The sequence below is a fragment of the Dicentrarchus labrax genome, unplaced genomic scaffold, assembly GCF_905237075.1.
Source record: "Dicentrarchus labrax unplaced genomic scaffold, dlabrax2021, whole genome shotgun sequence".
Classification (NCBI taxonomy): Eukaryota; Metazoa; Chordata; class Actinopteri; family Moronidae; genus Dicentrarchus; species Dicentrarchus labrax.
The window spans coordinates 3,955,741-3,979,703 of record NW_026136719.1 but is presented as its reverse complement, the minus strand read 5'-3'; the positions used below and the strand labels follow the sequence as shown (position 1 = coordinate 3,979,703).

Sequence of the window (23,963 nt, the reverse complement as noted above, 5' to 3'; positions counted from 1 at the left end):
ACTACGGCGGATCGCTGACCTTCACCTCAAAGGGGCAGAACTCAGACGGGACTTATGAGGTCAGTTAAACTCTCATTAGAAGGTATCCTTATTCATAATTTATTTCCATTGTCAGAGAAAAACTACTGCATCCTTAAAAGTAAAATACAAATAAATTCTATCTAACATTCTGTGCCATAAGAAGTATTATTTAAACCTCTGAATTGTAGTACATTTTCACTTCATTTTGAAATAAAGTCATTCATATTTGTATTTCTAGCAGGGTCGACTAATACTTTTGAAAATTCAACAAACTGTGGTTGTCAGTTGCTGCAGAGATAATCTTTGCATTATTCTTTGCAGGTGGAACTTCGCAACAGGCGAGCCACATTCTGGTGCAGTGCGAACTACTACTCGTGTTCCTCTGGTAATTGTGGATCCCAGACACAGGCTATCTCCACTCACATTACCAGTAAAACCTATGGTATCAACTGGTGCCAAAATGATCTGTTGACAACAAGGAAACTCTACAGCAACCTACCCTTTGAGATTAGGTAGGAGATATTACTTATAATAATTTTTTAGCCTCAGTTTACATTTTGTAAGTCAACACTCACATCTGGTTGTGAACTGTGCCATTTAATAGATAATGTTGAAAATATTGCTGCATTCTCCTTATTATCTTTTTTCAAACAGATACCCGACTCATATAAATAGTTACAATGGTCAGGGCTTCTGGACAGCAAACAGCAGAAGCTCAATGGCTCACTGGAGAATGATGGCACATGTGGACCTGGGAACCCGCTCTGATACTGGTGAATCGAACAGATCTCCCATCATTACCACACTGCCTGTTATCAGGTAATGACCCTCATTCCTTCTTTTGTTCTTAATGGTTGCTGGTTCGTTGCATCACACTGACGTGTACAATACACCGTTTATCAGTTGATCAAAAAATGTGTGACTCCAATTAATCGGAGGATAATGTTAACTTACTTCTTTTATTATGCTATGTTAACAGCTTTTACAGTGTATTCATTAGAGTGATGGACTAGCACCAGTATACCGAACACAGAATGATAGATAAGATGTAAAAAATAAATAAATAAAAGTACAGAGAAAGGCTTCTTCTTAACATTATACACATCAACATTGAGCTTATTATTTATTTATATATTTATATATTTATCTTTAAAAAATGGCAGAATAAGAAGTAAATAACAAAATAACAAAACAAATAACATAAAGTAGGGCAATAGGGGATAAATAGTGAGCAAATTCCATGACAATCTAATGGTTGAGGAGACGTTTCACTAAAACTCAAAAATATAAACCTCATATCTTTTAGACAGACTGTTGCTGATTTAGTTGATTAACATGTTACAGAGTACCCAGGAACTGTCCACGATCATTCAATATGACCGTATTTGACCCTGATGGTGACCGCGTCAGATGCAGGCCAGCATCGAACTCTAGTTCATATGAGTGTGGGATCTGCGGTCTCACTGGAGGTTTCTCTTTAGATCAGGTAAGGAGTGTGTCAGTGGATGTCTTTAGTTTCAGTTTGAGCTATATCAAATTATTATACCTTTAGAGGTCCAGTATGTAACATTAAGGAGGATCTATTGGCAGATACTGAATATAATTAACATAGGTATCTTTTCATGTATAATAACCTGAAAATAAGAATGGCTGTGTTTTTGTTCACTTAAAATGAGCCGTTTTTATCTACAAAGGGGGCGGGTCTTCTTCTACAGAGTCTGCCATGTTGAACAAACCAAACACTGACTCTAGATAGGGCCTTTCGTGTTTTTTGCGAAAGGCCTGCAATGCATTGGTTTCAATCTACAACTTCATCACTAGATGGCACTAAATCTTACGTGCTGGTCCTTTAAACTTGAAATTTGAACTTCCAGTATGAAATGTGTGATTTCTCAAATTTAAATCCTTATTGTACATTGAATAGCTTTCATTAAAATAAATGGCAACAAATATTATCCTGAAATTGATTTAACATTTTAGAAAACACTGATATAAAGCGGACATAAACCAATGTTGTAAATATTCAACTCATGAACTGTTGCAGCCATTGTAATTTATATTGTACAATTAAAGTATCTCTCCTTTTTGTCAGAATTCCTGCTCCATACAGTATACATACAACAGTCCTGGATTCCATCCATTTGAGCTTGTGGTGGAGGACTTTCCCAGAAAACACATCACGCTGTCCTACTCTGACGGATCCTACACAACAAAGAGCCCCCTTTCAGTGGGAAGACGTAAACGCCAAGTCACATCTTCAGGTCAAACCACCACAGCTGCAACAACCACCCCAGGTCAAACCACTACAGTTGCAACAACCACCCCAGGTCAAACCACCACAGCTGCAACAACCACCACAGCTGCAACAACCACCCCAGGTCAAACCACCACAGCTGCAACAACCACCACAGGTCAAACCACCACAGCTGCAATAACCACCATTCCAACAACCACCACCCCATTTCCAACAACAACCATTCCAACAACCACCACCCCATTTACAACAACCACCACCCCATTTACAACCACCACCCCATTTCCAACAACAACCACCCCATTTCCAACAACAACCATTCCAACAACCACCCCATTTACAACAACCACCCCATTTCCAACAACAACCACCCCATTTCCAACAACAACCACAGCTGCAACAACCACCCCATTTCCAACAACAACCACCCCATTTCCAACAACAACCACAGCTGCAACAACCACCCCATTTCCAACAACAACCATTCCAACAACCACCCCATTTACAACAACCACCACGTTTCCAACAACCACTATTCCAACAACAACCCCCCCATTTCCAACAACAACCACAGCTGCAACAACCACCCCATTTCCAACAACAACCATTCCAACAACCACCACCTCATTTACAACAACCACCCCATTTCCAACAACCACAGCTGCAACAACCACCCCATTTCCAACAACAACCACAGCTGCAACAACCACCCCATTTCCAACAACAACCACAGCTGCAACAACCACCCCATTTCCAACAACAACCACACAACAACCACCATTTTCAACAACAACCACCCCATTTCCAACAACAACCACCCCATTTCCAACAACAACCACTTTGTACCGAACATCGATTGCTCCTTTGAGCAAAATTCCCCTGCAGTTTTCTGTTTATGGTATGGTAATGTTTTGTTTGTTGTATATTGACAACACTGATTTTCATATTTACATTTGATCAAGTTCTCAAAGTCTATCTCTCCTCTCATCTGATTTTCAGTGGAGTCATATTACGCCCCTTCATGCATTGATGGTGATTACTTTCCCATTTTCTTGTCACCAACTCCAAGAAATGGAGTAAATCTTCCTGCATTTGTCAACCAAACTCTCGAAATCAATGTCAGATCCAAAGCGCAATACACCACGTAAGGAAATGTGCTAAATTAATTGTATGATTTTGCAGCAATGTGTTTTATGAGTTAATGTAATGTGCACAAATTTTTTCAAAAAGGTTAAAATCCTGCCGGTTCTTATTTTGCAATAATGACTTACTTACTGTAACTTCACTTTCTTCAGAGCCACTTATCAAAGATTAGTTTATCACAAACATTTCCAAAACATATTCCTTACATTAAATGTAACTTACTACCGTTCAGGAGTAACATAAAAACATTGTTTCTCTTGTAGGATTTATGACCTGATTGTCACTGGACCACGTGGCATTTCAAAGCAGAAAATCTCCACAGGAGAATATACCATAAAATGGACACCAACTGAAAATGAAGTGAATGAACATTTTTCAATTTGCTTCATTTCTGAGGCAAGAGACACGTAAGTTTTAAATAAATCACTGAATGAGAAAACTATACTTAAAAAACCTTAAACATACAATTTGATTACATTTCTTCTTCAGAAATTCCTGGAAAATAAGGATCATATAATTTATTCTCTCCAATCTTATGTTACATCCCAGGATTATCTGGAAAGTCTATCAATCAGAGCTACGCTGTGTGACTGTTGATGTTGATCACCATGGTTAGTTGACTACATTTTAACTATTACAGATATCATCTTCGTGTATATATATATATATATATATATATATATATATATATAAACACACTGCATCGTCATTATAAAATAAACATATCTCACGCTATCTAGAGGCCATTGTGACATGCAATGAAACAACAATAAAGGTGGAAGTGGAAAAGTCCTACCTCATCAGACGCAATGAGGACAACTTGCATCTGAACAACATCAAGGGTTCTTCCTGCAACCTGACAACACGCTCCAATGAAACCCACCTGGTGGCGGTCATGTCACTTAACGAATGTGGAACCCTTGTAGAGGTAAACATGTAAACTGCAGAAGTGTACAATGTGATGGTTCCTTGTTCTCAGTATATTTCCTCAATTGTCTGATTGGCTGGTGTTTATTGCCTTCCTTGTTTGGTTGGTTAGGTTTAAGTGTGAGGAAATGTTAGGGGATACAGGTGGGAAAACTGCATCTTGTTAGGCCTTTACCACCAATAGGAAATCAGCACCATTCTGGTTTGTGTACGTACAGTAGTTTTTAACCATCCAGAGCATTTTGACCAAAAATAAATGTTAGGTTTTTCTTGGAAACCAAAATCATATTCTACAGGTTGTTGTGCACTATGCTCTGTTCATTCGATATTAATGGTTCTGCTCAAAATTGGTGGAAACACGGGCTGGTTCACTCGACAGCACAAGGGTTTCCAAGACTCTTGAATGGAACTGGTTCAAGCTTCAAGCTAATTTGTTGGAAAGAATATGTGGAAACACATAACTACCTCCAAAACCTGGCCAAGCTATGTTGGTTGTCTGATGCCGACATATTATTATGGCTGGCAAGTACAATTTCTTCCCTCCCAACTGTAATTATTTTTCATTTTCAGGAGGATGAAGACAACATCATCTTCAAGAACGAGATCACATCTGCTGACCCCAATGAAATCATCTCCAGGCATCATGACGTCGAGATTGGGTTTTCCTGCGTCTATCCCAAGCGAACCAACCTGACCCTGGGATTCAGGCACAAAAACCCATACGCCTTCACAGAGAAGGGCTTTGGTGCTTTCACCTTCCAGTTTGAATTCTTCGAGACCGAGCGGTTCAGAAAACAAGTTGATAGCAGCACTTACCCAGTGGAGGTGTACCTCAAACAGATGATGTTCATGCAGATCGAGGCCACCACCTCCATCCCCAACACCGAGCTGTTTGTGGAGTCCTGTAAGGCAACTCCCTATGACAACCCGAACTCTCGCATCAGCTACACTATCATCGAAAATGGGTAGGGGTACGCAATAAAAAGGCTTTTCTGTGCTAGTTGATAATTATGTGCAATGCTGTGTTATAATTTTTAACTGCATAATGTCATAGGTGCGCGAGGGACAACACGGTGCAGATCTACCCCAGCTCCAAGTCTCAATTCAGGTTTGGAATGGAGGCTTTTGAGTTCATTGGTGCTCATGAGGAGGTAAGGTCACACACAAATATGTCAAATCTTCAGCACCTTTCACTACCTGAAAAACAAAGGAAAAACAGCTTTGTCTGACTTTACCTCCATGTGTCTCCAGGTGTACATCACTTGCTCAGTCATGCTGTGTGAGACTGGCGTTGCTGGAACCAGGTGCTCTCAGGGATGCATCAGATCAGGGAACCATCGCAGCAAAAGAGAGGCTATGGCCCAGAGCTCCAGTCACTCCATTTCCCAGGGACCTTTGCACCTGGCTAAAACTTCTGACAGCCAAGGTGAGTGTGCAGTACTACAGCAACCAGTAATTGTGAAACACACTTCAACTAAACCAATAAAACACACCGAAGCCGCAGTTACAGTCACTCTACTCAGCTGCAAATGGATTGTTTCAAATCTCATATATACATATAAAACCTTTAAATCTCATTAAGTTTTAATTGGACACACTGATCAGCAGAACATAAAAATCTATAGTATAATTAAATTAATGTTATTGTACCTGAATTTTAGTCTGTTTTTCCATTTCAGCGTCTGGTCTGAGCCTCAATCTGGGCATGAACATCGTCTTCATTGTTGGCTGCCTCGTGGCATTTGGAGTGGTGATCTACCGATCGAGGAGGTCCAAAGCTAAATACCAACCCCTGCCAACCTCCGACACAGACTGAAGACTGATCATAAGAACGATTCTCAGCTGCAGTCTGTGTTTTGTTTTTGTTTTTACATGTTTTTATATGTTTTGAGGGTATCAGTGGTTTGAATCATTGCCACACAGCCCAAAATTACTTCACTTTCATAGATAGAGACAGCATGAAGTATGCAGTGTGTGAATTAAATATTTTTCTGTCTTTGCTTGTACACAGGGTTAGTCAGCACTGCATTAAAAATTAGAAAAATAAACTTGACTGTGGACAATAAATATCTACAAACCTATTTTTAAACACTTAAAACACTTAAAAATATTATTTGAAGAGGTTTCAGGGAAACATTTTAGTCTCTTGATATGAACTTTGGTGTCAACTTGCTACGTGAACAATCAAACTTTTATTTAATTTATGTCATAAACTTTGTCTGGCTTTTAATGAGTCACTGACTAATTAATTTGTGAGTTATGAATATAAACTTGTGCCCATAATCCAAAACAATGTGGCCTCACTGTTGCAGACCTCAATTTTAATTTAAAGAATATAGTTTGGCAAGGTTATAAATCAATAGCACATAACTGGAAGTCAAGACATCTGATATATTTTCACACCATGAATATATTTTACCATTAAACTTGCTCATGTCCTAATCACTGAATCTTTTTAAAATAAAGACTAATAATATTATTGTGTATTATATTCAGTCGTTACTTTGCTTCATAGAATGCGTCGGCATGACAGATTCACACTATTGTGTTTTATTCTAGTTCTGTAGGTTTTTCAGTCAACTACTTCTCCTGCTTGCTTTCAGCCACAGAAATCATTCAAATGCAACAATGCTCAGGACTTCAAGGACATGCTTGCTTGTATTCAACTTTTAAACACATGGTTTATCAGTGAATTATAAAACCTCTATCTCTGATTGTTTTTGACATGTTTAACAATTAGGACCTCTTTAATTTTTTATGATGTCTCCTTCACTTGAGTTGAGCAGGTAGATCAGTAGTTAGGTGGTTAGAGTTCAGAGCTGAAGTTGGTCCACGTGGTCAAAGGCTCAAACCCTAATGATGGAAAGCTTTAAGAAATTGTGTCAAACTGTCTTCCCTAGTTTAACATGTGAATAGGATCGAAGAAATATTCATATATGTTTTGTACATAAATTTTGTTGTTCCGTGAACTGTTTCTTACACTTGCACACACACATCTTACACTTCAACTGACGATTGAACATCAGGGACCCTTATGATGGATGCTGTTGTGTTCAGTAGTGCAGTGATTACAGTGCTTGTCCTCACACCCAGTGGAAACTTATCTGTTACTTATCTTTTACCTGTGATTGGTTACCGAACGTTTTACAGCATGGCCTGGTGCACATAACAGGCTATGAATCTTCAATGCTAAATTGGATAGATACAAGACAGAGGTCAGTGCTGCATACAGGTCAGAGGTCTGTACTGTTTATTTGATACATATAAAAGTAATAATGATATTATTAATATTAACTGTATATATATTTTTGTAAAACACAATCATTTTAAGCTAATTATCTTTTAGAAACAGTTAATCAAGATTTGATTCAATTCAATTCAACTTTATTTGTGTAGCGCCAATTCATAACTCCATTGTCATGATTGACTCCATTTTACAATAATAAGTTACAAAGGTCAGTATGGATACAGGACAGAAGTCAGTGTTTTAGCTAAAAGGCATAGGTCAGTGCTGTAGATACAGGGTAGATGTTAGTGCTGCAGATACAGGGCATAGGTCAGTGCCAGCACTGCACTGCAGGTCAGAAGTCTGTACTGTCTATTTGAAGCATATAATAGTAACAATAGTCCAATCATTATTCATTGTTATCTTTAAGCTGTGCCTGCGAGCAGCGGTAGCAGCAGCAAATGCAGCATGCAAATATTCTAGTCAATAGTTAGTATTAATATATTGTTAATTGTTTTTTGGATTAACATTTCTAAATTCAGAGAATTTTGTTTTACAGTTACAACCACAGTGAAATGGTCTATTGTATAATAACATTATTTAACGAAAATACTATATTATGAAGATAAAAGGAAACACTGTCTCCTTTTATCTTCATAATATAGTATTTTCATTAAATAATGTTACAAGTAAAGTATCGTAGACAAGGCCAGAAGGACACACAGCAACAGACTACCAGCCATATAAGCAGCAGGTTTCCCCGTGTTTCCCTGTGTTCTCCCTCTCCCCCATGTTTCTTCTCATTCTTGTCTGTGTCTGTATCTGTGTGGCATCATTCTCTCTGCTCTGGTCGTGATTCTCCTCCACATCTGCTCGAAGCTGCACACCTGAAGCCAATCCACTAATCATCCCTGCAGTAACTCAACTCTGGTTCCTCCTTCCTTTAGTCGCCTAAAGTGTTATTATAACTCATCACCCTTTAGATCCGCATCCACCACAACCATTACCATAAAGTTGGGAAATAAATTGCCCTTTATATCAAACATCCAAACTGAGTCCCTGCTTGTTGAACATGAGGCCCCTATAGTGATACAACCCAATGCGATTAAACGCAATATGATGCAATGCAAAATAATATACCATGCAACTCATTATGGTGCAGACAGTTTTGATTGTATTACTTTAGAAACAGTTTAAAAAGGATAAATCAATATAAAGATAAAATTATTGGTCACATAAAATAAAATGAATGAATTTGTTCTTTGCATCTTAAACTTTTCTGCCTGTGCAGGTTTAAATCTTACCTTCCCTATGCTCAGACTTACATCATTATAAATACTGGATATGAATGAGCCTTTTGTATATGCACATGTTATTAAAAAGAGCTCTTGTAAAGTGGCCTCATATTACCTTTGTGCAGCAGTGCAGCTCAGGACTCCCACGACATTACCAGGCACAATGCTGAATTACTGGCACTGGTATTGTTTAGAGCTGGCAATGTACCAACTTTGTTGCATGATTTCAGGTTTACCTAGCATTGACTTGGGCAAATGGGCTATACTATATTATTATTATATTATTATTACAGTGTAAGTACAGGCAGGTTTGAAGAGGTAAATTGGAAACAGTAAGCAAGTGTACGTGGAAGTCACTGGGACAGGTGTCCCCGAACAAGTGTTGCCTAAAGGTCAGTGGTATACACAGAAACAAACTACACCAACCATATGAATATGTCAATACAATCTAATTATTCATTATTAGTATTATGTGTTGTGCTAATTTCTGTATATACAGACACTCTTACACCTTTTGTAAATGCACATTATCATGTTAGTAAAAAATGTTTTCATTCTTGCTGAAGACAACAGATGTGTGATTAAATTGTGATTGTAAAGTGGCCTCACGACCTCTGACACGATACTGGTGGACTCAAATGCACGACTCTGGCACACATGAAGATGTCGGAAAAATTATATTTATTTATCAAACAAAAGGTGCTCTCAAGGAGGATATCAAAAGTGCAAAACAAATCAACACAAACTTCAATTGGAACATGAAATAACCAGAACACTTGACGATACTCTTTAGCAACTGAACAAGACAAACTGAAAAAGACAAAGGGAGACAAGGACTATTTATACTAGGTGTAAGTGAAAACAGGTGAAAACAATCAGGGGCCGGGCAGACAATTACAAAGGCGGGAAAATCACACAAAGGGAGGAAGTCAGGGTCTGAATTGTGAGGGAAAAGGTGAGTACGAAATAAAACAGGAAGAACTAAACATGAAATATTTAACATGAACATTACTAAAATTAACAAACTTACAGGCTGCAGTATTTTAACTGTTTAAAATTCAAAACAACAAAATCTTAAAAATCAATGCAGAAATGAATGGGAAGCCTATGCAGGCAGCACAGAATGGGAGTTACGTGATAATGTTATCTTGAATGATGATGATAATCAGAGCAGCAGCATTTTGAACCAATTGAAGGTGATAAAAAATAAAAGAGAAAAAATAAAGACATGGACAACCATGTGTAAATCCTAAAACAATAAGAAGGATCTAGTTTTTGAAATTAAATTAAGTTGAAGGAATTATCACTGAACAACCTCTTGTTGTTGGTTTAATACTATGTGATAAGATCCAAGATCTTGGACTTCTAACATTAAACCAACTGCAAGAAATGTGGGTGTTTTATTTGTATTTGTTTATTTGGGTGTTTCTATCTGACTATATCTGAATTAGGTGCCGCAAACAAGATCGTTTTTGTACCCACGAGGTTCCCCTTTACAGATGCCCACTAATCCCAGTATATATGTGTCACATTCTCCATACTACACATGTACTACATAATATTTCTACATACTGGAGTCATTTCATTGTTGGCAGTTTTGGGCTAATCTCAAAAGATTAAATGTATTACTCATTACTTTTACTCTTTTCAGAAGTACAGCTGTGATTGGGCCAAAAAAATCAGGCCCAACTCAACCCAGAGAAAATCTGGTGTGAGCCCAAACCGAGCCTGAACCATGGAAGCACTTTTAGTTGTTAAATGTCTGCTTTAAATTAACAAAGGATTCAAAGTTTATTATAAGCTCAAGTAAACTACACAGTGCAAATTAGTATCAAAACAAATAAATAACAAATGTACACATCATACAGTTGCATGCATGACTGAGAAATAAACATATAATTTGTTCTAAATCACATTCAGTCTAAGCCTGATACAACAGGACATGTCGGTCGAATTGGGTAACGAAACAAAGCTTTGTTATATTACTACTTTACTCATTACTAACAGTAATTAGTTACTCTACTAGTTATATTACTCTTTTTCTCCAGTTTTGTTTAAGATCAAAGAAACTTGAATATTTCAAGCGTTTCCATCTGCCAAGCTAGTTTCCAGCTTCTTGACATGCAGGATTACTAAAATGAATCCAAGGATGTTATTGGATTTCAAATCAGTAAAGGTTGACAACAAAAGTAAGGTTGTGATATATTATTTTTATGGGGGTAACTAATAATATTACTGAAATGTACGGGTAATTTGTTCCACTACGAGTTACTGGGGAAAGTAATATTACTGTAATCCTATTACTGGTAATGTCTTACTGCCCAACACTGTCGTAGTGAGTCAATTTTTGGATCTTGGAACTTGAAACTAGGCTTTGAAACTCATTCTGGTAACACTGAATTTAACTTCGTAATCATGTTTACAACTTGTTTACACTGCCCCCTAGTGGCCATAATTAATTATTGCAAGTTCAAAGTCTGACTGAGTAGTTTTTCGTTTTGTGCCTCTGTTAAACAGAGGCATGAGAAAGGTGTATTATCACAGGCACAGCTCAGTGTGATTGTGTCTAAACGGGGAATCACATCCAGATCAATGTCACTGAGACAGGTGGTATGATGTTTGGTCACTGGTTGCTTGATAATATGTCACATATCACCTAAATTAGGGGCTGTTTGCAGAAACACAATTCTGCTGTTGCCTTGGATTGTCTGCAGGCTTTATTTTGTTTCTTTGTTTGTTTCCACTGAAACCCTGTTAATACCATTTTTTTTTTTCAATCAAGAGGCATTTTTTCATTGTGAAAGTATAAGAGTTGTTTCTTTTATGACATGGTTGGGAACTGGTTTTCAGGCTCCTTCCCTCCTCAGCAGAGATCAGTACCATCTGTACCACCACAAGAAGACCAACTGGTCTGATGAGCATTTGTTTTCATATCTTTTTTCCTGGCATCAGTTGACATCATTCCTGAGTGAATACATTCGATTGTTTAGCCAATACCAGCTGTCTCATATTTTATATTATCCTGTTGTCTTACTGTGCCTTTATTATTCATTACGAAACCAAAAGCATTCTTAAGCAGTCTCCTCACATTCTTACACCCTCATCTGACTGGCATTGCCCAACCTTAGCGTGATTAATCGGGTCAGTTATATACAAAAGCTGCCTCCTCTCAGGGTAATTTGCTTCTGGTCACCTCTTTATTCATGTGTCTGTGTGAGATCATCATGGTGTGAAAGACCCAGAAAGGTTTGAAAGACTGACACCATCATGCAGCGGCGAAAATATCTTTATCCTGCCCGTCTGGAGAAATGAGATTTATTTACAGATGGTGATAAATGAAACCACCATTAATTGTCTCAGTAAGGTGCTGTTCCAACCTGAACCACAGAACAGCTTCTTGGAATAGTTTCTTATCAAAGGTGGAATGAACAGCATTCTTCAAAAAGATATTTCCTCATTTGAGGTTTTAAAGCAAACACAATGAAAGATTTGGTGTCTCCAGTTGCAGTAACACTGTGGTAAACATAGACAGTTGGTTATGATTCAGTAATTATGAGTTGACAGTTGGTAACAGCCAGACATCAAGTGAGTGCAACAACATAAGACATAGCAAGCAGCTGATATTACTGACTAGTCTAACAGCAGCTCGCCGTCTGCCACTCCCATTCACTCTTGCCCGGTGGCGTCGCTCTCATTTTTCTCTTCTTAGCTAATGGCAGCGGTGAAGAGGACGTGGGAGGAAACTGTGTCCATAAAGGCTGCTGAGCCTGACCGGTTACATTGACTGCTCGCCCAGCTCCAGTTCTGATACTACCATCGCTGCTCTCCATCAACGTACCTCCACCCTGTCGCAGGCCTGAAAACTTCTCCCCCTGCCACCCAAAGGTCCTTCACTCTCCCACTGCTCTTAGCACCCAGTTCCCCAACTGTAAATCCCAGAGAGTGGAGGCAGAGCAGCCGTAAAATAAGATCCAGGTTCACCAAAATCTGTGACACAGTGTGTGACTTCCATTCTCCACTCATTTATTCCTTTGTCACCCAATTGAACAAACTCCAACTTTAAATGTTCTCCAAAGATATTTGTTGAAGCTGATGCTGAGCACCGTACTAGTTATTTATTTATGTGTTTATTTGTTTATTGTTGAACTTTTGACTCTCTCTGCTCCGCACTGTTCCCATTACAGCGGCCATGTGTCCTACAGTTTATGCTGGTTTTTCTAATAAATATCGAATTTGAAGTTTTATTTTATTGTTTTATCATCATCATAAAACACAATAAAAAAAAATTATCACAAAAAAAATATATTATAGATATAATAAGAGTTTATGTACATTAGAATACAATAAATGACAAGATAGAAATAAGACATGGGAATAGGTATACTACAGTATATGACTTAACTAAATTGTAATAATTTGTACTGATAAATTAATGTTGAGAGCTGAATCCTTTACAAATGCAGTATAGTGACAGAATAAACTAGTATTTCACCTTATTGCCAGTTTAATGACAGTGATTTGATTGATCACTATATTATATTATATTACTATAGATATTATTTTGGCATTGTGTATTAGAAATTGAATAGTTGTATTACATTATAATACTTTTATAATGCTCTATAATCACTGTTGTGGTGCACCAGACATTATAGAAAGAGATTTTCTTTTAGATAGCCACTACATCAGCAATATTCATCGTCTGTAATAACAATCTAGTTCCTGCGTCTCTGTTTCATCCACACTCAGCACATCAGTAAAGATAATAAAATACTGATGACTACATGAGATTGAACTTTTAGTTTCACCTTCAGTGGGCTATGTGAACTATTCAAGTGAAGTGGAGCATTATGTTGCCTCGCCCTACATACATCCAGATAACCGCTCATGTTCAGGTTTCTCACAGCTTTCATTGATGCCAAATGACACTTGAGCACTGATAAGCCTACTGGAATTATGTAGTATTTATCTATGCGTATTTACTTCCTTGTAGATTTAGCCTGAGAAACAGACCGGCAGAGTGTATTAAGCACAGGTTTGTGACCTGAAACCTTCCATTTAAAAACAAGCTATAAATAATCCAAAGCACAGCCTCATAATGAAAAGTTAATGAGCAGAGGACCAAGATGTTCACATGCCATGTAGGCAGACATGATCTTGAATGCTAGTATAATTGGTCTGTGATGATCAGCTTGCGTATATATGTGTATATAAATGTTATGAAGCAATATCCCAAGGCAAATTCCTTGTGTTTGAAAACCTCCTTGCCAATGGACATGCAATGGTTTCTGTTACTTTGTTAAACAGACCAGACCTGCATCCTGTGACAACTATGAACATGTCCAGTGCGTAACGTGCATTGAGTGCGGCCCCATGGCACCTCACATTGATTGCAAGATTTCAAGAACTTAAATACACAGGAAAGAATTAGGACTTAAGATTAGAGACATTTTAGAGCTCCATCTAAATTTCTCAAATTAGGCTTTGTAGAGGTCTCATGTCTTTTTCAGGGGAGCTGAGTTCCCTGTATATATTTCAAACCTTATCTAAGATAAGACCACAATATACAGCCATATATGATTCGAGCGTTTTAATGGACCCTAAACCTAAACTAAATTATAATTCATTTGAAAGCCTTGTTCTTAGTCTTTCTCACCCAAACTGGAAAACACTGCAGCCAGTTCTTTTTGTTATAGTGTACCGCGCTCCTGGACCGTACTCTGATTTTATATCTGAATTCTCAGAGTTTCTATCAAGTTTAGTCCTTAAATCAGATAAAGTAATTATTGTAGGTGATTTTAATATTCATGTGGATGTTAACAATGACAGCCTTAGTAACGCATTTATATCATTAATAGACTCAATTGGCTTCTGTCAGAATGTAAATAAACCAACTCATTGTTTTAATCACACTCTTGACCTTGTTCTATCATGTGGCATTGATATTGAACATTTAATAGTCTTCCCACATAATCCTTTCCTATCTGACCATTATTTAATAACTTTTGAATTCATGTTGTTAGATTATAAGCCATTAGGCAACTCTATCGCTCCTATAAAAAGGAAATTATTAAAACATAGGAGACTAGCACCTTGGTATAACCACCAAACCCACCAGTTAAAACAAATAGCTAGGAAATCTGAAAGGAAATGGCGCTCTAACAAATTATCAGAATATCGCTCAAATTGGCAAGATAATCTTAAAATTTATAGAAAGGCCCTCCGTAATGCCAGAGGAGCCTATTACTCAGCACTAATAGAAGAAAATAAGAATAACCCTAGGTTCCTCTTCAGCACTGTAGCCAGGCTGACAGAGAGTCACAGCTCTATTGAGCCACATATCCCCATAAACTTAAGTAGCAATGACTTCATGAGCTTCTTCTATAATAAAATTATTACTATTAGAGAAAAAATTAATCACCAACTGCCATCAACAGTTATCAGTGGCTCTCCAAGTTCAGGGACTTCTGTCAATGTAAACTTAGATATATATTTAGACTGTTTTTCTGCTATCGATCTTCATCAGTTAACTTCAATCATTTCTTCATCGAAGCCATCAACCTGTCTATTAGACCCGATCCCAACTAGGCTGCTTAAAGAAGTTGTTCCCTTAATTGGCACTTCTTTACTGGATATGATTAATCTTTCTTTATTATCAGGATATGTACCACAGTCCTTTAAAGTAGCTGTAATTAAACCCCTTCTTAAAAAGCCCACTCTTGACCCAGGGGTTTTAGCCAACTATAGACCGATTTCTAACCTCCCCTTCCTCTCTAAGATTCTGGAGAAAGTAGTCGCCAAAGAGTTGTGTGACTTTCTACATAACAATAGTTTATTTGAGGATTTTCAGTCAGGATTTAGAGTTCATCACAGCACAGAGACAGCTCTGGTTAAAGTTAATAATGACCTTCTGACTGCTTCTGACAATGGACTTGTCTCTGTACTTGTATTATTAGATCTTAGTGCTGCATTTGACACCATTGACCATGATATTCTTTTACAGAGACTTGAGCATCAAATTGGCATTAAAGGAACCGCACTAAGCTGGTTTAAGTCATATTTATCAGATCGCTCGCAGTTTGTACATGTAAACGATGAATCTTCAATAAATACTACAGTTAGTCATGGAGTTCCACAAGGTTCTGTACTTGGACCAATACTATTTACTTTATATATGCTCCCTTTAGGCAACATTATTAGGAATCACTCCATTAACTTTCACTGTTATGCAGATGATAGGCAGTTATATCTAGCAATCAAACCCAATGAAATTAATCAATTATCTAAATTACAAACATGTCTTAAGGACATAAAATCCTGGATGACTTGAAAAAAAACGAAATTCTTGTTCTTGGCCCCAAAAACCTTAGAGACTCACTGTCAAAAGATATAGTTACTCTAGATGGCATTAACTTGGCCTCTAGCACCACTGTCAGGAATCTTGGAGTTATCTTTGATCAGGATTTGTCATTTAACTCCCACATAAAGCAGACCTCTAGGACTGCCTTCTTTCACCTACGTAATATTAGAAAAATTAGACACATACTATCACAGACAGATGCAGAAAAACTAATCCATGCATTTGTTACTTCAAGGCTGGATTACTGCAACTCTTTATTATCAGGTTGCCCCAATAAGTCCATTAAAACGCTCCAATTAATTCAGAACGCTGCAGCACGAGTACTGACAGGAACTAGAAAAAGAGATCACATCTCTCCTGTACTAGCTTCTCTACATTGGCTCCCTGTAAAATGTAGAATATAATTTAAAATCCTCCTCCTCACCTATAAAGCTCTTCATGGTCAGGCCCCTTCATATCTTAAAGAGCTCATAGTACCCTATTACCCCACTAGAACACTACGTTCTCTGAATGCTGGGCTACTTGTGGTTCCTATAGTCTCTAAAAGTAGAACAGGAGCCAGAGCCTTCAGTTACCAAGCTCCTCTCCTGTGGAACCAGCTTCCATTTGTGGTTCGGGAGGCAGACACCCTCACCATATTCAAGAGTAGGCTTAAGACGTTCCTCTTTGATAAAGCTTATAGTTAGGGCTGGATCAGGTGAGTCCTGAACCATCCCTTAGTTATGCTGCTATAGGCCTAGACTATCAGGGGATTTCCCATGGTGCACTGAGCTCCTCCCTTCCTCTCTCTTTCTGCACTCCATTAATGTTCCATTAATGCATGTTACTAACTTCACTTCTTCCCCGGAGTTCTTGTGCTTTCTCGTCTCGCAGGTTCTTGTCGATCCTGGTGGAGCCTCCTGCCATGGTCCTGCTCGATTGCCATTGTCAATACTGTTGTTGCTGTGCACCTGTCTGTCTCTCGCTCTCTCTCTCTCTCTCTGCCTCTCTCTCTCTCTCTCTCTCACCCCAACTGGTCGAGACAGACGACCACCCTCCTAGAGCCGGAGGATCTGTCCTAGGTTTCTGCCTTTTAACAGGCAGTTTTTCCTTGCCCTTGTCTCCAAGTGCTTGCTCATGGTGGTACTGTTGGGTCTCTGTAATTAATGTTTTAAAGAGTTCGGTCTAGACCTGCTCTATTTGAAAAGTGTCCTTAGATAACTTCTGTTATGAATTGGCGCTATACAAATAAAATTGAATTGAATTGAATTGAATATTGATTCTTAGATGAAATTAGGTGTCAGTTATATACATTTGATAACACAGTTGTGTAGTGTTTACAGCATGGATTCTGCACGGAGCATGATAAAGCCCTCACAAGGTCTCACAGAATGGAAACCAAACATTTCGCTGAGATAAACATGAGGACAATGGGGGCAATATCATCAAAAGTATCGTAAGAACACAAAGGAGGACTGCCGTGGTGACGAGAGAGATCAACGCAAGAGGTATCTGTGCATTTGAGGTTGGAGTAAAACATCCTGGCCTTCTGACCTGAACTCAGTTTAAAGTCACATGAATCATCACCTGACAAGCAGGTCAAACCTGGGCAGGAGTCAAAATTGTGTTGTCACGACAGAAGGCTGAAGCGCTGAAGTGACTATTGTCCTACTGTCAGCGTTAAAAGCACCAGATTAAAACCAGGGACGTCGATGCTCAGATCTTTACACTGGCTTCCTATAAATCAAAGAATAGGCTGTTTGTTTGACACCACTGAATGGTTTAGAGCCAAATGCCTTTCTGTTCTGAACTGTGGAGACCTCTCAGAAGGTCTGGGACGGGCCTCTTTACTTACTTACTGTTGCTGTTTGTTGTTTGACGTCACATTGATACTTGGAATTTGAAAAACAATCCTGCAAACTGAAAGTATTGTCATGACAACAATCTGCATTTCTTTCAGCATTTTAAAGAGATTGGCATTTCACTCAACACCTTCAGCAGGAGAAAAAAACAGAATGTGTTTTAAACCAGAACGCACAAATTGAAACTATTTTTACTGTAACTTTAATTGAGTTTTATTGCCTCTGTGTCTGTTTGGAGCATATATACGAATAAAGTTGAAGTCAGTACAGTTCATTTCCTTTTTCTTTTTATATGATTTTTGAGCTTTTATTTGACAGGGACAGCTGAGGGGAAGACAGGAAACGTGGAAGACAGAAGATAACAGGAAGGAATCGAACACAAGCCTCTGCAGCAAGGATTCAGCTCTAGTACATATGGTGTATACTCACACCAGATGAGCCACCAGGGCACCCCTACAGTTCATTTCAAGACAAAAGAAAGAAAAAACTGGGTCTATTCATTGTAAGTTAAGAGTAAACCAGCTCCACCAACAAGCATCCCAGTAAGTTTAGCTCTGGCCTTTTACACCTTTATTAGACAGGGACAGCTGAGGTTAGACAACTGATGGGGACAGAGAGAGGGGATAACAGTTTGATGTAACAAAGCTTTGTTTCTTCTGTGCAGGTGCTGGAGGTGGCAGAGGGCCACGCCTGGTGCCTGTGTGTCAGAGCTCCTTCAAAAACCCTCGTGGAGCTCAGTCCTGGTTCTCTCTCCTGCCTGAGACCACCATTTGGGTTTAGTTTGACTGTTACAACGCAGCACTTCTCCATTCATGCACTCACCTACAACCGCTTATCTCACTGGTTTCACATGCTTGTTTAAGTTTTCTTTTTTTTTTTTATCTTTTCATAAATTAATCATTTGTTAATTGGCTTGGCTTGGTGGTGTGCGTCTGCCTCCTTCGTTGTGGCTGTGCGGCTCGGTTTGTGACATAAAATCTTGATAAAACAAGAAAAACATCTAGGAAAGAAAGATGCTTTAAGAAGATAAAAATTCAGGTCAAATCAGGAAAGGTTCTCTAATAAAAGTATGTTTTAAGTTTCAAGGAGATCCCTGTCCTTGGGCAGATTGTTCCAAAGCCTCGAGGCCGTGACTGCAAACGCTCTGTTCTTTCGTTTTCAGCCGGCCTCTGGAATAAACAAAAGACTGCACCAGCTCGTACTTTAAGATTAGAGAAAGTTTAGGATGAAATAAAATAAATCAATGAACTGCAGATATATTTTTTTCCTAACGGTGTAGCTTATTAAAAAAAAAGCATTCTGAATCAGATTGGTGAAATGACGGTGTTTGAACCCAGCAGCACCGACTGTGGCTGTACTGTCTGTATGTAAGCTTTGTGATGCTGCTAAGAGAAACAAACCCTAATTGTCTTGTCGTGCTTTGGTTGCAAAGTATTTGGATTTGGACTGTGATGACAGATGTAGATAAACTGGTTGTTCAACAATAAGGTAGCAAAAAGGTTTCTTAGATTTATTATCATTTGAAGTGGCATTACACTGATACTTAAAGTCCCTCTTCAGTCAAAACACAGTTTTTCCTCTTGTTCCTACAGTGTGATGTTTGAGCCTCGCTGTGCAGAACGATGTGTGTGCAGAGTTTAACACTAGACACATTCATCTGCTGACAGTGGAAAGTTTCTCTGTGCTCACTGAAAATCAGTTTCAAGGGGCGGGACCCTCAAGCATTATTTGGGACATAAGAACTAGCCTGGAAGTCAGTCCTGGTCCAGTATAGAACTTCTACAGTGTGGTCCACCAGTGCACAGACACTGAGAGTGTCCAGCAGGAAAACTTTAGAAATGAACACAATTTGCATATTCAGATTCTGTATTTTTTCATGAGGAGAAGATGTCGACTTACATATGTATTTTTAATTACACATTAGTGTTCCAAGCAGACTACTTGTTCATATGTATTAATACATGTCTGGAGGGGAACTTTAATTTAACAGTTTCCAGTTCTTACAGCCAGATTAAAAGAAATGTGATAAATAAGTTATTTACTCACCTTTCAATGCAACCATGTCAGTTTAAAAAGTTGTCTGTACATACATATGTACAAACCTGGGGGTTGGGACCCCCACTAGGAGTCACCAAAGCTACACAGGGGCCACAATGCCTTCTTAATTTTAAGAAAATGTGTTATATTTAAAGTTTAAGTTATTATTTGAGATCTAAACTAAGAAGACCTGAACACAAGCTATACTCACAGTCTTCACTTATAAACAGCCTCATCCTGCATTAGAAAGTGTGCAGTTAAAACAACAAAGAGCTAATAAACCAAGCGTTAGGGAGAAATAAACACCAGTGTGTACGATTGTTGAAAAAATAAAATATATATATTGTACACTATTATATTAAAAGTTCCTAAAAATATCAGAAAAACTCATCTCTGATCAATATTGACAGGAAAAAATCAGAATTCATCCAAACTTCCTGCAGGTATTGAGTTCACTGGTTCATTGTACAGTTTATCAGCTACTCTCCACTGTTATTTTCATGCACTGAATATAATATTCAGGGGTCATCAGGTTCATCAATAGAAAAGGAGTCCCTTAAAGAGAAAGGATGGGACAGAATTCATTGTTTCATTTTCAATTCCCCAACATTCGTTATGTTTCGTAACGTGCTATGTGATCCGCAGTATACAATGTTTTTAATCGCTTTGTTTATTCACTGAAACCAGTTTTGCAGCTGGCCTTTTGTTCTGAAAACATAGTGCACATACCATTAAACTTGGCAGGACTGGCACCAGCTTCTCCAGCCTACCTGTAACTGTATATAAGGATGCTGCTGCAGGTGGATGTGAGAGGCAGAGGACAGAGTTTGATGCACCATGGCTTCCACACTGGCGCTCCTGCTTCAGCTGCTCCTGGTCTCACTGGCGTCTGCATCACATCACTTTGGGGGAACCGTGACCTTCACCTACAAAGGAAGAAACCCTGATGGCACATTTAAGGTGAGGGATGCAACTCTTAATGATATGCAATATGCCTTATGGATAATGTGTGAATATGTTTTCTCTGATATGCGACAGATATTTGTCATATTCGCTATCAATCAATCAATTAATAATTATTATTATTTGTGGATTTGATTATTCTGAATATAGAAGCTGTTACATTCATTTCAGTTGTAATTTTTACTATTAAATCTATTTTATTGATTTTTTAGAATTTTTTAACATTCTTCTTATTGATATTGATATTCAAGAAGAAAACAACATGGGTTTTTGTACAACAACTGTTTACGACTTCTTTACGTCAGAGAGAAAGAACTGAATGCGGGATAAATGTAAAATAATATGCATTTCTTTCATTAAAGTGCTCAAATTTGTTCTATTTTTGAATACTGCTTTCATTCTTGCTGTTTAGCGGCCGGCAGATTGTCGACTGAGATTTTAAATTACGCTCTTGTGTTCTGTCCTTTCACTCCAAAAAGCTTAGCTACTTCTCACAGTCAAGTTACATTAGTTACATTAAACATGAGTACCTTCAATTATTTTATATTCTAAAAAAGCTTCTGCAAAAAAATATATAATCTGCTCACAGAAAAAAGAAAAACTACTCAATCTATACAAGATATCTGACTCTGTAGAAGGAACTTGATGGAATCTGTAATTTCGGTCGTGCTGCTTTTTTCTGTTGATTGTTATATAATTGTACCATTATTATTATTGTTATCATTATTCATTATGGTTTTGCTTCCTGTACTTTGCAGACATATTACAATGTTATTGGTTTTATGATTTTAAAAAATGCACGCATTTTTGAAATAGCGGTTGGTCTTTAAAACATGTATGTAAATTTTATAGTGAAAAACTGTCAAACCAAACCAAGACATTGAAAGACCATAAATTTGAAATAGGTTAAAGAGTAAACAGTAAAATACTGATACATCATGGCAAAACCTTTTATTTATACAGCATTTTGAAGGAATTTATATGGAATAAAGTATTTTTCTTTAATACTACAGACTGTAAATTACACAGAAAACCACCATCATAGCATTTATATGGTATTTTCATGTGGCAAAACTGTTTTTTATGATGGTAAAAACTCGTATTTATACAGTAAAATGTGGATTAAAACTTAAAATCAACAGTACTAATATCCTTTTACCATAATAGTAGAAAAAGTTCTCCTGTATTTATTACAGTAAAGTTCTGGCAACCACAGCTGCCAGTGTTTCAGTGTACATTTGTTGTTGTTGATCAAAGGATAACATCGCTGTTAAAATATATTATAGCGTGATATACCTGGTGTGCAAACAAAATACACAGAAATGTAATTTACAGAACAACCATCACTAGCTGTACAGTTCAACTCTTAATCAATCTGATCTTCTTCCACAGGTGGACATTCGCAACAGGGCGACCTACGATGGGTGTCAGTATTCCCACTACTGGTATTGCTACTCCGGCAACTGTGGCCAAAATACCAGATATCAGAGAGGCGTACTTGACAGGAGCACCAATGCACCACAATATAACAGCCAATGGTGTGAAACTGAAACCGTCATTAGGAGAAATGTCGCCAGTGACAGACCTTTTCAAATGAGGTGAGCTGTTTGTGTTACTGAAATCATATTAATATTCTTGCTGCTGTTCGTATTTATTGAATGAAGTTTGAGGTGAATCATCTTATTCATTATCTGTGCTTAAAGGTCCAGTGTGTAGGATTTAGTGGCATCTAGTGGTGGAGTTACAGATTGCAACCATTTAAATACAGTTCAACATTCCAAGTGTGTAGGAGAAACTACGGTGGCTGCGAAACTCAAGAAAAACACAAAAGGTCCAAGAGCCAGTGTTTGGTTTGTCCGTCCTGGGCTACTGTAGAAACATGGCGGTTTAAAGCTATAATATGAAACATGTTCTATATGTAGTTGAGTTGTGTATTTAAATTATCACAAATGTTTCCAACAATGTTCAAGCTGAGCTAACGTTAGCAGGAGCTCGGCTCGCAGTCCCTCCGGGACGTCCTTTGTCTGTCCAACAGCGTGGGAGAAGCAGTGATTGTTAAGGTGGAACTGCTTTATTCAGTGTGTTTAAGGTGGAACTGCTTTATTCAGTGTGTTTAGTGGTTTTAATCAGCGGGTCTGTTTGTTTTGGAGAGGAGGAGACCTCTGTGGATAATTCAACTCCCATGATCCCACGCTACTTCACAACATCATAAAACTTTGTTCTTGTTATTGTTTTGATGTCAGAGACCCCCTAGTGGTAGAAATAAAAAAAAACGAAGGTACCAAAAACACATCGATTCTTACTTTCAGGCGATTGAACACTAATGAAAACATACCTCTGAATATTATATTCCTGCCAATAGATCCTCCTCAGTGTGACACACTGGACCTTCAGTTGCATGTTCAGTTGTATTTGCCGTTGGTAGATGTTTTTTTTCAAGAGTGTTTTTTCCTCACGTACCAGGGCTTCTAGCTGTTGTTGGATCTCGACTCGTAACTGGGTTAATAATTGGAATCTACTGACACATGTGGATTTGGGAACAAGATCTGACACTGGAAAACCAAACAGATCACCGGACATTGCCATTCTACCTTTCCTACGGTAAGTCCCCTGCAGTTTACACGAAGACTAACCTTTAATCATTTTATTTAAAAACCTGAGGAAAAGTTCCTACTTTGCTGTCCCCCAGTGGTCGTACAAAAGAGACATTGTGGCAGCCAGATAGCTACAGGAGTCCAAAACTACTGAAATGAATGTCCTGAATAATAATAATTTAATATTATTACAATGCAAGTCTTTATAAAACTCTTAACAAATGTTTATAATCATACATGACAACTTATAAGACGGTTCACAAATGTAACAAATGTCAATAAAGCAATATGAATGATAAACA

The 23,963-nt window shown here is 38.0% G+C and overlaps 3 protein-coding genes and 1 long non-coding RNA gene across 17 annotated transcripts in view; 3 read left to right on the top strand and 1 right to left on the bottom strand.

The window, feature by feature from the left end:
- Positions 1 to 2,936, bottom strand: part of LOC127351356 (uncharacterized) — a 54,014-nt gene extending 51,078 nt beyond the window's left edge. The window contains exon 1 of one of the 2 annotated variants that reach the window (XR_007880862.1): positions 2,848 to 2,936. This is a non-coding gene — a long non-coding RNA (uncharacterized LOC127351356). Of the gene's footprint in view, positions 1 to 2,667; positions 2,723 to 2,847 lie in introns of those variants that run through there. The other variant, XR_007880863.1, reaches the window with a different exon arrangement.
- The window catches only part of LOC127351321 (uncharacterized), a 61,652-nt gene extending 54,355 nt beyond the window's left edge, over positions 1 to 7,297 (top strand). For 3 of the 9 annotated variants that reach the window (XM_051378759.1, XM_051378757.1, XM_051378754.1), the window contains 7 exons: positions 3,682 to 3,825; positions 3,968 to 4,029; positions 4,159 to 4,346; positions 4,916 to 5,310; positions 5,400 to 5,496; positions 5,597 to 5,771; positions 6,025 to 7,297. In XM_051378759.1, coding sequence (XP_051234719.1) covers positions 3,682 to 3,825; positions 3,968 to 4,029; positions 4,159 to 4,346; positions 4,916 to 5,310; positions 5,400 to 5,496; positions 5,597 to 5,771; positions 6,025 to 6,161 — 1,198 coding nt within the window. In that variant the 3' untranslated portion in view covers positions 6,162 to 7,297. Of the gene's footprint in view, positions 1 to 2,931; positions 3,043 to 3,072; positions 3,174 to 3,274; positions 3,420 to 3,681; positions 3,826 to 3,967; positions 4,030 to 4,158; positions 4,347 to 4,915; positions 5,311 to 5,399; positions 5,497 to 5,596; positions 5,772 to 6,024 lie in introns of all 9 variants that reach the window. The other 6 variants (XM_051378753.1, XM_051378752.1, XM_051378751.1 and 3 more) reach the window with 6 other exon arrangements.
- A 1,929-nt stretch (positions 7,298 to 9,226) lies between these two features.
- On the top strand, positions 9,227 to 16,855 carry LOC127351330 (uncharacterized). Its single transcript, XM_051378788.1, has 2 exons — positions 9,227 to 9,258; positions 12,576 to 16,855. Exon 2 carries the CDS (start codon positions 14,364 to 14,366, stop codon positions 16,194 to 16,196), a length of 1,833 nt encoding a protein of 610 aa, XP_051234748.1. The 5' UTR covers positions 9,227 to 9,258; positions 12,576 to 14,363; the 3' UTR covers positions 16,197 to 16,855.
- A 4,036-nt stretch (positions 16,856 to 20,891) lies between these two features.
- LOC127351324 (uncharacterized) overlaps positions 20,892 to 23,963 on the top strand; it is a 34,578-nt gene continuing 31,506 nt past the window's right edge. For 4 of the 5 annotated variants that reach the window (XR_007880856.1, XM_051378768.1, XM_051378766.1 and 1 more), the window contains exons 1-3: positions 20,895 to 21,064; positions 22,460 to 22,665; positions 23,531 to 23,668. Coding sequence is in view for 4 of the 5 variants with exons in the window: in XM_051378768.1 (XP_051234728.1) it covers positions 20,942 to 21,064; positions 22,460 to 22,665; positions 23,531 to 23,668 (467 nt within the window). In the remaining variant the exon portion in view is untranslated. Of the gene's footprint in view, positions 21,065 to 22,459; positions 22,666 to 23,530; positions 23,669 to 23,963 lie in introns of all 5 variants that reach the window. The other variant, XM_051378764.1, reaches the window with a different exon arrangement.

Coding starts and splice junctions, on each gene's coding strand:
- LOC127351330 (XM_051378788.1), top strand. CDS start 14,364: ATGTCTTTTTCAGGGGAGCTGAGTTCCCTGTATATATTTCAAACCTTA.